At 39.6% G+C, this 13,496-nt stretch overlaps 2 protein-coding genes across 3 annotated transcripts in view; one reads left to right on the top strand and one right to left on the bottom strand.

Annotated features, from left to right (window-relative positions):
- The window catches only part of klf12b (Kruppel like factor 12b), a 39,051-nt gene extending 32,033 nt beyond the window's left edge, over positions 1–7,018 (top strand). For both annotated transcript variants that reach the window (XM_085435673.1, XM_085435672.1), the window contains exons 5-6: positions 1,315–1,472; positions 2,751–7,018. In XM_085435673.1, the coding sequence (XP_085291799.1) occupies positions 1,315–1,472; positions 2,751–2,932 (340 nt within the window). In that variant the 3' untranslated portion in view covers positions 2,933–7,018. The remainder of the gene's footprint in view (positions 1–1,314; positions 1,473–2,750) is intronic.
- Positions 7,019–8,258: 1,240 nt separating this feature from the next.
- Positions 8,259–12,727, bottom strand: klf5b (Kruppel like factor 5b). The gene is made up of 4 exons (XM_085435671.1): positions 12,395–12,727; positions 10,640–11,570; positions 10,464–10,523; positions 8,259–10,113 (listed from the first exon to the last, which is right to left on the bottom strand). Exons 1-4 carry the CDS (start codon positions 12,572–12,574, stop codon positions 9,935–9,937), a joined length of 1,350 nt encoding a protein of 449 aa, XP_085291797.1. The 5' UTR covers positions 12,575–12,727; the 3' UTR covers positions 8,259–9,934.
- Positions 12,728–13,496: the final 769 nt, after the last annotated feature.

Raw genomic sequence — 13,496 nt, 5'->3', positions numbered from 1 at the left:
TGCACTGCCACCTGCTGGCAAAGCTGCTGCTCTGCCACCTTCAACGTGTCTATCTTTCAATATTCACTGTATACTGTCTTTTTTTTTGCATTTCAAAAATACATATATGTTGATTCCGTTTAGAAACGCACTACTTTTTACAAGAAAGAGATAAAATGGTTGTACTTATTGAGGGCATCAAAATCATCCACAAATCAGAAGACTGGTGGTTTGACTCCTAGAGTCTGACATGTTGAAATGTCTTTGGGTAAGATGAACCTCAAATTGTGTGACTGTGAGCTCTAGATCAAGCGCATAAAGCAAAGTGCTGTATGAACGTCTTTGTGCACTGTGTGCTTCCAGTGTAAATGCGTAGTGAGCTCTCACTAAGCACACAAAAGCACTCTGTAAATACCAGTCTGTCTTTTATCTACACACCTTTTCCTCTCTTAACACAATAACTAGTGACATTACAGCCGGTATGACGGTTATGTTTTATGTTCTTTTGGTTGCATAAAACAAAAACTTAAACCTTTTATTGCAAATCATCATCAGCTGTTCTCCTTGTTACCATCTGGCAGACGTTACAGGAGTCTGCCTGCTCGGACTACAAGACTTAAAAACAGTTTTTACCACCAAACCATACGACACCTCAACCACAACACTTAAACACACACACTCCACAGGACGCACTCAGAAGCTACCTTGCAGCTTCACAAGTACTCTGTTTAATCTGCACTGGTCACGCCACTTTATTGTTATTAATATTTATATTTAAAAAGTGCAATACTGTAATTTTCTGCTGCTCATTCCTGTGCAATATCCCATCTGCCCTCCCGTCATATTTCTTTTCAAGATTTTCTTATTTAATCACTAGTGTACATATATTTATATTTATAGATACATATATATTTAGTCATCTTTTATCTTTTACCACGTCTCTCTAATATTTTGCTCTTTACTATTTTTCTATTTTTTTTATTATTTTATTTTATTATATTTTATTTTATTATATTTTCTTCTACTGTACCATGCTGCTGAGTGACTGCTGCTCGTCAAACACATTTCATTGCAATGTTGACCCTGTGCTAACTTGCATATGACAAATAAAACTGAAAACTGAAACTGAAATGGTAAATGGTGCAATAATGCAAGTTAAATAAACACTGCAATATTCTTCAGCAGGTTTTGAATTGAAATGCACTGCAAACTTTAATTAAAATGACTGACTTATTCTTCAAAACTTTCAACAACTGCTCTTTATCACGGAAGAAGACAAAGACATCATCAGACTCTAATAATGTTATCTGTTGCTACTTTTTGTCCTCCTTGCAGTTCCATGTCCCCGTTCAGTATCGACAGCATACGGCGTCCTCGGAGGTCGGAGTCACCGGATTCCAAAAAGAGAAGAATCCACAGATGTGACTTTGAGGGGTGCAATAAGGTGTACACCAAAAGCTCGCATTTAAAAGCACACCGGAGGACGCATACAGGTCAGTAAATCTACGTGTGAGAACAGTTGTTGTGAAATGCTGTTATTTTATTTTGATGCTGTTAAATGCTATTTGTTTAAGTCTAAGTGAGGTGGCATTTCACATTTTGAGAAAGTTACTGCTGAAAACCACTTTAGAGTCTTGACTCACAGAAGAAGAGCGTTGAGCAGCTAAACTTATTCTTATCTGTCTCATGAACGCAGTAAGACAAGACAGCATACGGCATCTTGGAACATTTTAATTACTTTTTGAGAAGGCTGAATTGTCCTTAACATGATTTATTTCATGAAAAGTGCTAAAACAATTACAGCCGTTCCTACTGAAACGATCTCCCGTTGTTGTGGACGGACACTGAAGTTATAGCTTCCTTAAATCATTTCATTGTGACACCTCACATTATAAAATCAGTCATTTCTCTCAGGCTGCTGCAAAGCCTGACTTTTCAGCCAGCGCACTAGCTGACAAGCAGTGAACATTAAGCTGTTAGGATAATGGAAAATGCTTTTCCCTGTAAAAGGTCTCTGACCTCAGTCCACAATTAGACCTTTTTTGTATTTGACAAGGTTTCTATGGAAAAAAAAGAGACACATTTTGCCATCTAAAGTCAAAATTTGAGGTTATTCTCTCCAAATTTCAATTTAATTACTTGGAAATTTCAAGTTATTTTCTAAATTTTGAGTGATTTTTCTCAGAGGTTTGAGTTAGAAAGGCAACTTTTTGAGATTTGAAATTTTTGAGATAATAACCCTAAATTTTGACTTATGGGTAGCAAAGGTGTCGGCTCCTGGCCTGTTATAGAATATAGCATATCAGTTGTTTAGCCAATATACAGCAATTTGCTGTTTATTCACTGGAAATCATATAGACTTTAAAGCCAGTTTGAGGTCCAACAGTATAGACTGCTCAGAATATTAAGATAACACTTGATCAAATTCATGTTTCTTTTTTGCCGTGACTTTGAATCCAGGCTTTTGCATCATTTTGTGCTTCCACAGTCTTTCAGTGAAGACTTTCAAATTGAATATTTCCCTGTCGAAATCTGATGCGTGACTTATATGTTCCTGTAATTTTTTTGTGTTTAAATCTTTTCAATAATATCTCATCAGACATCCATACCATTTTAGTGAGTTATATAGATTCTTGAAACTTGTGCACTACCAAAGTGGACATTAGGTTAGCAGTAATTCATGGATTATCACTCATCAAGTGCAGATTTTCCTAATTAATTTGCCGGAAATGCGACTGAACATGGACTGTGTTTTCTGACTTCCTTTCCAGGTGAAAAGCCATACAAGTGTACCTGGGACGGTTGCACCTGGAAGTTCGCCCGCTCTGATGAGCTGACGAGGCATTACAGGAAACACACAGGGGTGAAGCCCTTCAAGTGTGCAGACTGTGACCGCAGCTTCTCCAGATCTGACCACTTGGCCCTGCACCGACGGAGACACATGCTGGTGTGAATCAGACGGAGCGCGATAAAGAGAGAGATGGAGAGGTCAACGAAAAGACACACACTCACATGCATACACAGGCAGCCAGGGGAGCGGGATCTCCCTGTGAATGTTTTCAGCCGGCCTGGACGCGCACACACACACACACACTATCACACTCACACCCACGCACAGACACAGACGCACACATGCCCTCATCCTTCATAAGGAGAGAAGACGGAGACAGAGAAGACTGATGGATGAAGGTGCACAGAGCTTGAGGAGCACAAAACAGGGTCACTTCTGGATCCTCTTTGGTTTGGAACGAAGAGACGGCAGGATCTTTTTTGTCTTTGCTTGGAGTATAATAGGGAACTGTCTTTTACAGCACTGTTCGTAAATGTTTCACTTTGATTTTTAAGATTAACTCTTTATTTGGACAAAAAAAAGTATAATGCAATTGCAACTGTGTCTTTTTTTGTTTTGGTGTCTTTCTTTTCATTATTGTTCCAAACGGCTGCTTTTCCAGCATTCATAATGTGAAAGACCCCGTTGTAAGGAATGGATTTCCTGTGTGAGCAGGAAGAAGTTTGGCCTCGACTGGATCACGGGAACGGACTTGGATGTACCGGTAGTTGAAGTTACAGGTAGTGTTTTTTCACCACGCCCCCCTGTGTGAGTCTGATTTGTGACCAGCAGGGGGCACCATTTAATCATAAGTGGTTTCATTTTCCTGTTGGCTTCTGCTCTTAGATCTGAGGCATCCCTTGTAGAAGCTAAAAGAAGGTTGGACTTTCACCTCTCTCATCGCCTGCAAACTGTAATCAAGATAGACTCAAATGCCCACAACCCGAAAAGATCAACCTCATCAGCACCTCCACTTTTTCAGTCATTCAATGCCTGTTTTCATAAATGGAAATAGGACTTGCATATCATCGCACCAGCACACACCATTGATGATCCACTCACATGGCAACTCCAAATCTCATCAGTGCTGTTCTTTATGTTTATGTTGAGCCTCTTCAAAGCATTTATTAGAAAAAGGAAAAAAAAAATCTGGTGGATTTTGAGCTGTGATTAGCAATCAGTAAAGTGCAATCTTAAAGGATAAATATACTTCAGTATAAAAATGTTTTGTTTATTGGGTTTTGCTTCTTTTTTAATGCCTGCTTATTGCTTATGTTTGACTCAGAAAATACAACCCCTCATGTACAGTGAACTGAACAATCAGAGGAGATTTCCAGTATGTGAAAAAATAGAGGCACCTTACAGACTTTTATTGTGTCCTGACATTTCTCATTTTTTAAAAAGAAAAAGTCACTTCAGCTGGGTTTAACAGAAAAAAAAGGAATTTGTGTTGTGGTTTTGCACAGCACCGCAGCACTTGTCCATAAAATGACACTGACACCAGCTGAAGTGTTACAGGGATAGTGTGGCACCTGGTGTACAATACAGAAGAGCAATACATTCTGAACAAAGTGATGGGAAGGAACATTAAACCTCCTCTTTGTTCTGTTTGCTGATGTCAATATCCGAGGAGAAGTTCCCAGCTTGGCCACCTCCTCACGCTCTGTACCGCAACTCCCTCCGTTACTGACTGGTTTCTAATCTGATGTCTCCCAGCTGGTGATTGTCTCCACATTTATCATTTCTATTCCTGTTGTTTGTCTCAAACACAAACAAAGTCACTTGAAATCGCCTCAGACCAGATATAAGTTATGATTTATGTCTGATTTACCTGAGATTTGGTCATGTAAAAAGCAGAAAAATGCAGGAATTGCACACATGCATACACAAATACATGCACACTGTTTTTTTCCGTTCTTTTTTTCTGTGTGTGTGTTTGTATTCACAGCAGGAGTACCTTTTAGAAGCAGTTTCCGGCAGAGATATATTTATTGGAAAGCATCACTTAACCTTAATCAGGAAATTCAATTAAAAATATATTTTTATAGACCTAATAACGGACATTTTTGCAAGTATTTCCAGCGCTCTTTATGCTACGTAAAAGCTTCGGACATAAAATATCAGGCCAACCAATGTTATTCGATAATGCTGCCAAATGCATCTATTGGACCTAGGCCAGTAAAAAAGAAAAATGTTAACCTTTTCGATTACGGTACCTTGAAATCCATACACTTGCACGCTAATGCACAAACTTGGATTCCACATTCTCACTTTCAGTAAAACAGCCAAATCCAGGAAGCAATTTCCGCACGGAAGCGTGCGACGCCCTTCTCGGTTTGTTGGAGAACGCATGTTGTCATTATTTATCTGTATTGTTTGTGCACGACATTATGCCCAGTTGTATTAGCATTTTGGCAAAACCATATCAGCACCTTGTTTGTTTGTTTCGTATGATATTCAAATGATTTTATTTCAGATGTCAATTTATAAGCGAATAATCATCATCGTATTTTATCATCCTTATAATGTATTAGAGCGTTTTTATGATTGAGGGGCACGTCTTCATTTGCATATAAATCTTTCTCTTCTGTACAAAGGACATTTTGAAATGTTGTAATATATGTGATAGTGAAGATAAAACTTATTACAAAGTTCTACAGCCTGTACATACATTGGAAAAATAGGGCTTTTGATTAGTAGATGCAGGAAATACATTTATACATGTAAAGTCTTTTTTCAGAGACTGTAATTTATCTAATTTGATATACAGTAAAATGGGGCTAATGGTATTCATCATGTAAATGATCATATGTGATGTTATAGAACAGTTTGCTTTTTATTTTCTCTTTGGTTTGTGGTTAAACACATTCATGATCAAATCATTTTTTTTCAGTTCCCAAGGCTGAACCAGTGTTTGCTAGAATCGACCAATTATTTATACACAGTATTAAGGTACACAATTCCCTGTGTTGCTATTTTGCTATACCCGACAAGAAATTCTACCGATCAAGCACATATCAGCGACACATGTACTCCTGTATTCAGTATATGACGTTGCATGCCTTAATACACCAATTTCTGAAAATCTCAATTTGACTTGAAGATGGTGTCTCCATAGGACAGGGTGTATTGTATTTCCCTTCAGCATCTCTTTCCTCATATTTTAAAGCATAATTTTGTTACGGTAACCAGGGTCAAAGTTATGCAATAATAATAATGAATAGTGCCTCATATCACAAACTTGTAATATCAGCTGCTCTGTGCAGAGCTTCGATTTCAGCACGCGTGCTTGGATTAATAAATTTCAAACGAGAAAACCACGAATTCTGGGGGAAAAAAAAGAAGCACAGACAACATTATGCAAGTCGGACCTCTAATGTTGAACTTTCTTTTCGCACTGAGCCTTATACCATTGTGTACAATGCAGCATCTTCCCATAACACTTTCACAGGCTGTTTATAGCACACATTATTACTTTGCTTGCAATAAGTCACTTCCTCTAAGGGTAACAAAACCGAGTTACAAAGGTCTCTTGGTGTTTCAGCTTCAACACATCAATTCAACATAGTGATTCCATGGAAGATGATGAGGAATCATACTCACAGGAAAAAAGAAAAAAAAAAGAAAGGAAAAAAAATCCTGTGACTGGGATTCCAGCAGTCACACCTCTCTTAATGAATACTTATCTTGCAGTTTCTGTCAGTTCAATATATATTTTACTTTCTGTATAACATCTGCTTTTGATTTTCCTGGTTTTGAAAATTTAGGTAGTGAAGCCAATGCCTTTGTTTCAAGTTTGCTGATATTACGTACAGTAATCGTTGTTCCTGTATTTATGTAAAGTGAGTGTAGTGTAAATATATTCAGATCTTTTCATTCTTACCGTAAAGAAAAATGTGATATTGCTCAACATCGCTTCAAAAAGGGAGATTCTGCTCATGGAATTCCACATCTGTAACAGAAATTTTTAATCCTGATATTTTTCAAAACTTCAACAACAGATGTACTCTTTTTTTTTCTCCTGTTACACTTTTTTTTGTTTCCTTTTCTCCGAGAGTTGTTTAAGTATCCAGTCAGTGTTTTTGCCTTTTTCTCTGTATTTTTCATATGGATGGAGCTGTGAAATTAAAATAAGTTCAAACATATACATGTATATTAATATGAATGGAGGCATGAAGGTTAATAAAGTTGCATTTTGTATGTAACAGACTGGGACGGAGCCAGTTGCTATCTATGACTGAGATGGGTGGAATGTGGTTTCGGTGTCACTTAGACATCCGAGAACTCCCATTCGCTGGCATTCGGAAAACTAATCTCGCTATTAGGGAAGACGTAGCTGAACAACAGTACAGTGGTCTGTACGCAAAGTTCATCGGACCGCTACTGGAAGCGGAAAAAGACGTTTTGAATCGTCCAACTAAAACATTGTGTACCTCGGTGTAATATCACATGCTTTGTTGTTCTTATGTAGTATCAACAAAGAGTAGTATTTTAAGACCTGGTATTCTCAAACAAGCCTTTTCTGAGAAAAGGTTTCAGCTAAAAGAATGCACCCTGTACTTCCTGTCCTCTGCTCTATTATAACGAGGTCTGGATGAATGTTTCTGTCAGGCAGCAACGGATTGAGATGATTACAATCAATTCCCACTCCACTAAGCATTTTACTGTGCAGGATCTCACCTGAATGATTTATCACTCACTAGAGTCTGAGTTATGTGGGCTTTACTGTACCGTAAGTAATGTAAAGCACTGGGAGGAGGGCTGGGGGGGGGGGGACTTACACTAGTAAATAATCCTCAGAAGAGTTCAGGAGTTCCTCTGCACCCAGGACAAGCTCAGACACCTTCTGTGGCTTTTACAGGTTCTCCTGGTACTTTTTGCAAAAGCTTTGCTATGACTCATGTTAGGGACACCTTCCAAGAGAAACCAAGAAAATGACTTGTTTTGTTTTGATTACACCAGATTGTTAAAAAGGAAAGTCATGAATCGGGGTGTGGTCTGGACTAATTAGCAAATTCCAGAAAAACTGCCTCCTCCAGCTGGCAAGTGTCCTTGGGAAAGTTAGACAGACTACAAAGGTGCTACATGAGTTCTTTTTATTATCCTTCTAAAACTATCTGTATTTTCAGCTTGTAACTTAAAAAATAATGGTGTCAATGAGCCACCTTTAATCTTTTTCCCTCCTATTTTGCATAAAAAGCAGAATTTCTAAAGCAAAAACCGATCAACATTGCCATGCCTGTTTTTGTGCTATTTCTTATTCAATACCAGCAAGGTTCACTGAAAGCAAAAGCTGTGGTGTAAAATTATATAATAACGTGCAATATTCCCGCTCTGCAAGCAACAAAAGATTAGCATTAGCCAGCGTTTTCTCCAGATTTAGCATGGAGACATATGGCTAGAGTAAACCTTTTAAATGTTGTGAATAAATTATCAGACATTTCAAAAGTTAATATTCAACACAAAACATCTTTATTTGCACCGTGAGGGACACACAGCTCCATTGGACATTTGATCAGTTTAGGCTACATGTTAATGTTTCAGCTTTGACACAAACCTCTGACCTTTGTGCATATTTATTTATTCAACAGTATTGCAATAATTCGCTGCGCTTCTTTCTTGGCTGGATAAACTCGTAACAGCGTCGACTGTAGCGGCGTAATCTAATCCTTTTTGTACTTTGTAAAACAAAAATAAACAAACCTAATTTATTTTAAAAAAGGAAAATTTTAAACTGTAATACAATCCAAAAGAAATACATGGTTCTTTTTTATTTTTATTTTAAAACAGCAGATACAAAATATATACATCTTAAATAACAGAAACTTTAAAATTAGTTTTTGCTAAGCCATATTCAAATTTGGTCAGGTAATAGAGATTTCTATTAATGTTACATTGTGGAAATTAAGAGGAACATAGTCGATGGTTTTAACAGGCAGGGGCAGCTTCGTTTTTCATTCATTCATTCATTCATTCAAAAAAAACAGCAACAACTAAGCAGTTAAAGGCACTTTCAAAAAGGTGTTTGATATTTGGAGAGAAGTCAAAGAAACCATCAACTTTCATAGATGTTCACACTGAAAACATTAAGTGTCAAATTAGGCTCACCCGCATGTTTTGATTTCTCCACGATGACAACGAACAGGAGAGAGAAAATAAATGTTCCCAAAGATATTGTAAATTGTTTCAGCACTTCGAATTCCTAATATAAAATGAGATCTCGCTGAAAGTTAAACACCACAGTAGTGGAAAGTGTTCACAGAAATCCTAAAATCAAGATGCAACATTTGGATTCATCTGCTGCACTTAGAAAAAAAAAAAAGACAACCCTCTCTGTAAGGACCATGTGTATGTTACAGTGTCAGAGCACAGATAAAGATCATTCACCGTGCTGGTCATTCAACGCTTAATATCTCATACCAAGTGTCCTCATGTTGTAAGCAATGCAATCACCACATGGCTCACAAACAATGCCCATCACCCCCTCAATGTTTATTCTTCCTGCTACCGCTTCAGAAAACTCTGCAACTTGCTTTCCTGCAACTTTAACTTAAGTGCTTTTACTTTCTATATTACACAAATGCACAACCAACCCTTTGACCTACTAGCTGCAACAACATCGTCCTCCCTCCGGCTAATAGCATACATAGATATCTGCACTTACAGTGTAGCAGTTTGCAGCATACTAAATAAATGCCCCTACGACACGTGAGTGATATGATGTGTACAATGAAAACACCTAAATATAAAATTTAAATTTCAAAATGTTTTTGTGTAGAATTAAAATAAAATCTTAAAAAAGATACATTATAGTTACGTTATTACATTATGTTTTTTTTTTTTGTTCTTTTTACTAATACCTATGCAAACATCCCCTAAACTGAGGCATTTGTGTGGAAAAAAAATAAGGCAACCATAATATTTGATCTTTTTTACATTATTATTATTCGTATTTGTGGGCCAGCACTGCTAAGATTATCTGCCCCTTTTGGAGTGAGTGAAATAAGTTTCACAGTTTTTAACATGTTTATTTGCTGATATGCATATGATGGTATTTTGTCCAAAAAAAACAAAACAAAACAAAAAACAGGAAAGGAAGATTGATGTTTTTATAGGAAGAGGTTTCTAGCTCTGGTGTCTCTTCATGTGCAGGGCCAGGTGGTCAGAGCGGGAGAAACAGCGGTTACACACTCCACACTGAAAAGGCTTTGCCCCGGTGTGTTTCCTGTAATGGCGTGTCAGCTCATCAGAGCGGGCGAAGCGCCACTCACATCCCTCCCAGGAACAGTGGTACGGCTTCTCACCTTCATCGGGAAGAAGTTGAAGAATAAAGGTAGCCAGTCATTATATATTTAAATATATTTGAATTCCTTCAATATTTAATGTTATGCAAGAAAAAAAACCAAACTACTCCATCCAATTAAAAAAAACAAACTCACACTAAGCCACAACTGTGAGTCATAAATCACACCATGTCCTGTCGTCGTCCCTGCTCTCTTTATGAGAGCTGCGGGTTTATGTGATTTGACAGCAGTGAGATGTGGGCCAGGTCTGTCAGCAGACAGAATGCATCTGCAAGCCAAGTGCAATTTTTCTGCCTGGCAACGTCACCAATTTCATCCAAAAATAAGAAGTGCAACTCAGAACATTTTACCTGTGTGCGTCCGCAGATGAGCCTTTAAGTGAGATGACTTTGTGTATACTTTCTGACAGCCTGTAAAAACAAACAGACAGAGCACATTAAGTACTTGCATTTTATATCTTTTTTAATGTTGACAAAATTTAAACTCAAATTAATTGTTGTTATGGAGACCGAACAGAAGTCTTAACCTGGGACGTCACAGTGGTGAATCCGCCGTCTCTCCAGATCAGGATTATTCCTTCGATTGTACTTAACTGGAGCCGACTGAGCCAACACCGGGGACAGCGGGCCAATACCCGACGTTGTTTGAACTGGTGTCAGGCTTGAACGCTGTACTGGTCCAGAACCTGAACTTTGGATGAATCCAGACGTGGAAATTTGATCTTGGTTTTGGATTGGAGCTATGCTGGGTGTCTGTCCAAGGTCAATGGAATTGTGGGTCTCAAAATTTAACTTAGAGGCGATGCTGGCTTCGTAGGATGGAGGTGGGGAGAGGTTGTGAAGGACTCCTTTGCCCCTGTCTGGACTTGAGGGCTCAGAGTTTGGCGGAGAAGGTGGCAGATAGGTTGATCCTGGCTGATGGCCCACGCGTCGATTAAATGAAAAACATTCGTTCTGCAAGCTGCTCGCAGGTTTCGTAGAATTCGGGACTGGGCCAGCATGAACATTCCCAGTGGGAATGCTTAACGGGGCTATGGGGATGGGGTTCACCTGCGAGCTGTGAATGAGCTGTTCCAGATCAGAGTTCAAAAGCTGAAATAGGGGAACGTCCTGGAAATCTGGCACTTCCTGCTTGATGACGAAGTTACCACTTGCAGTGTCAGCTGCGCAAAAAAACCCTGGGTATTCAGAGACTGCTGGCGATACTCCGCTCCCCTGGCACGCGGGATGCATCAGAGAGTTTGTTGGCTCGGTTTTGATCTGTCTGACAGTCCTGCAAAGGCCTGGGTGCAGATATGTGACATCGGGAAGGAGCAAACTCATGCTGACGCTGTAAGGGGAGGCAAAGTCCTCAGTGAAAGGTGGCTCTAGAGCCAGGGTGCTGTCTCTGCACATCATTTTGGAATTTACTACATCCTGTGGTTGTGAACACAAATAGCTGTCCATCTCGGATTTACCCTGGGAGAGGCAAAACAGAGGAAAATGATCAGGTGAGTCGTAGCAAGATTGTTACTGTGGATGTAAAGACAGCAGAATAGGAAATACAAGTGTTGTGCAATTGATTCAAGCTCACTAATTGCTTAGTTTTAGGACATTTTTCATTCAGATTTATCAAGGTCAGCACTCATCATGCACTCATCTGTTTATATCATTATTTCTTTGGACTTGGAGAAATATTAATTGGGGCAAGAGTTAATGAAAAATCAGAGACATTCAGAACTTCCCATTATTGCCCATTTAAGGTACTAGAAGTCTGACAATAACAAAAGTAACTGACGTAAATTAATCTGGGATGCATGCTGGGGCCTACTCGTGTGCACCCATCCACATCAAAGACGCCCCCACCACCCCCTCCCTACAAGCAGCAGACGCCCTTCTAAAACACTCCAGGCTAAGCTGTTTCAGAATACATGGCTGAAATTAGAACATGCAGTTGCTCTGCACGGCAATGCATCTTCCTCAGGAGTTGTTTCAGGAGCGGGAGCAACGCGTCACATCCCAGCCATGTCCTGTTTGCAATTCCCCCTCTTAACAGTTAGTAAATAGCAGCATCGATGCAGAGGTTAAAAGCCCAGGATTTAGCTGTAATTACACGGGCCTTCCTTCAGTATCGTGGGTCACATCTTTAAATGAAAACAGCCTTTCTTTCTTTCTTTCTTTTTTTTTTTGCTTTGATCAGCAACACACTGTAATCCTGCGTTAAACCTGCTGACACCAGTAAAGCCTGTGATGCTGAGAGGCAGACGGGGAAAGAAAATAATAATAATAATACGAGCCCCTACCAAATTGTAATCGTGGAAGGAGGAAGTTCCCGGGATGGCATCCCTCGTGTTACAGAGCACTTGTCCATGATCTTCACCTCTAAGACCGTCGGATGTCAATGGTGCGGAGGTTTTCTGGAGGAACTGCGCGTCCTGCCGCGGAGCAACCCAAACATTATTATTCCTCACGGCAGCGGCCATGCAAGCAGAGATTCTGGGCAACTATCCGAAATCTTTAGCGAATGAATGCAGCATAAGTGTTCTTTTGTTTCGAAGAAATCTGTAGCAGGAAAACGGCAGCTGTCAAACGCTCATTCTCCCTATTTTGCGCTGGCTTGTCAAATTACGCAACTGCGTGATATCAGCGCGTCTGCAGGGCGGGGCTGAACATGTACAAAATAAACAGGGCAACCAGCCGATCGCGATACACCTAGTGTAATGAATACTGTGGTTGTGTGATGGGGTGAAATGGCAGAGGGTGGAAATAACGCCAAAACTCTTGGGGATTAGTGATTAAAGAGTCACTTGCGAGAGAATAAGGTGTCAAGTGTTTGTGAGCATGAAGGAGCGGTTTACAGGCGCAGTTCGCAGACATTAGAGTAAAGTGAGTCAGTGACTCGTTGATGGAGTCGGTGCAGAACCCCGCAGGGTCATACTTAAAAAGAATGCTTTGCTTCTTACGCTTTTATAAAAGCTGCAAGTTTTTCAAACTGGACACAGACTTCTGAGGGGAAATATTTTATTATACACATGGTTTTCTTTTCTCTCTCAAATTTCAAAGGAAATTCAGCAATCTTTTTAACTCTAACATCCCCACAGATAGAGTCAAACTGGTGAGTTCTCTGCGTCTCGCTTCGCCAGTAGTTTCGCTCTAATTTCTTCACGCACTCTCTGATTTTGTTCAGAGACAGAGGATCCTGCAGGCTTGTGTCCTGGTGTGGCATGTTAAAAACGCCACTGCAGTGCAGCTGTCTGTCAGGACTGCATACTTGATGCCAACATTCCTGAGCCAGCGACGAAGCCTGCGCGCATATACAGGCTACGCATGTTTCCATCAAAATAGCTCAGCATTTCAATCAAATGCAGCGTACGCCATTGTGCGTTTTAGCACCGATTAACTGTA

The sequence above is a fragment of the Copadichromis virginalis genome, linkage group LG16, assembly GCF_057382275.1.
Source record: "Copadichromis virginalis isolate Kocher_CV1m ecotype Utaka linkage group LG16, C_Virginalis_male_GT1.1, whole genome shotgun sequence".
Lineage (NCBI taxonomy): Eukaryota > Metazoa > Chordata > Actinopteri > Cichliformes > Cichlidae > Copadichromis > Copadichromis virginalis.
The sequence above is the reverse complement of the archived record's forward strand: the minus strand, read 5'-3'. Positions and strand labels throughout refer to the sequence as shown.

What these genes read in the sequence shown, in the direction of transcription:
- klf5b (XM_085435671.1), bottom strand. Translation starts at nt 12,574, where the DNA reads ATGGCCGCTGCCGTGAGGAATAATAATGTTTGGGTTGCTCCGCGGCAG. An exon ending in CCTTCCACGATTACAATTTG is followed by an intron (nt 11,571 to 12,394) that starts GTAGGGGCTCGT and finishes TGCCTCTCCCAG; the next exon opens with GGTAAATCCGAGATGGACAG. An exon ending in TCACCACTGTGACGTCCCAG is followed by an intron (nt 10,524 to 10,639) that starts GTTAAGACTTCT and finishes TTGTTTTTACAG; the next exon opens with GCTGTCAGAAAGTATACACA.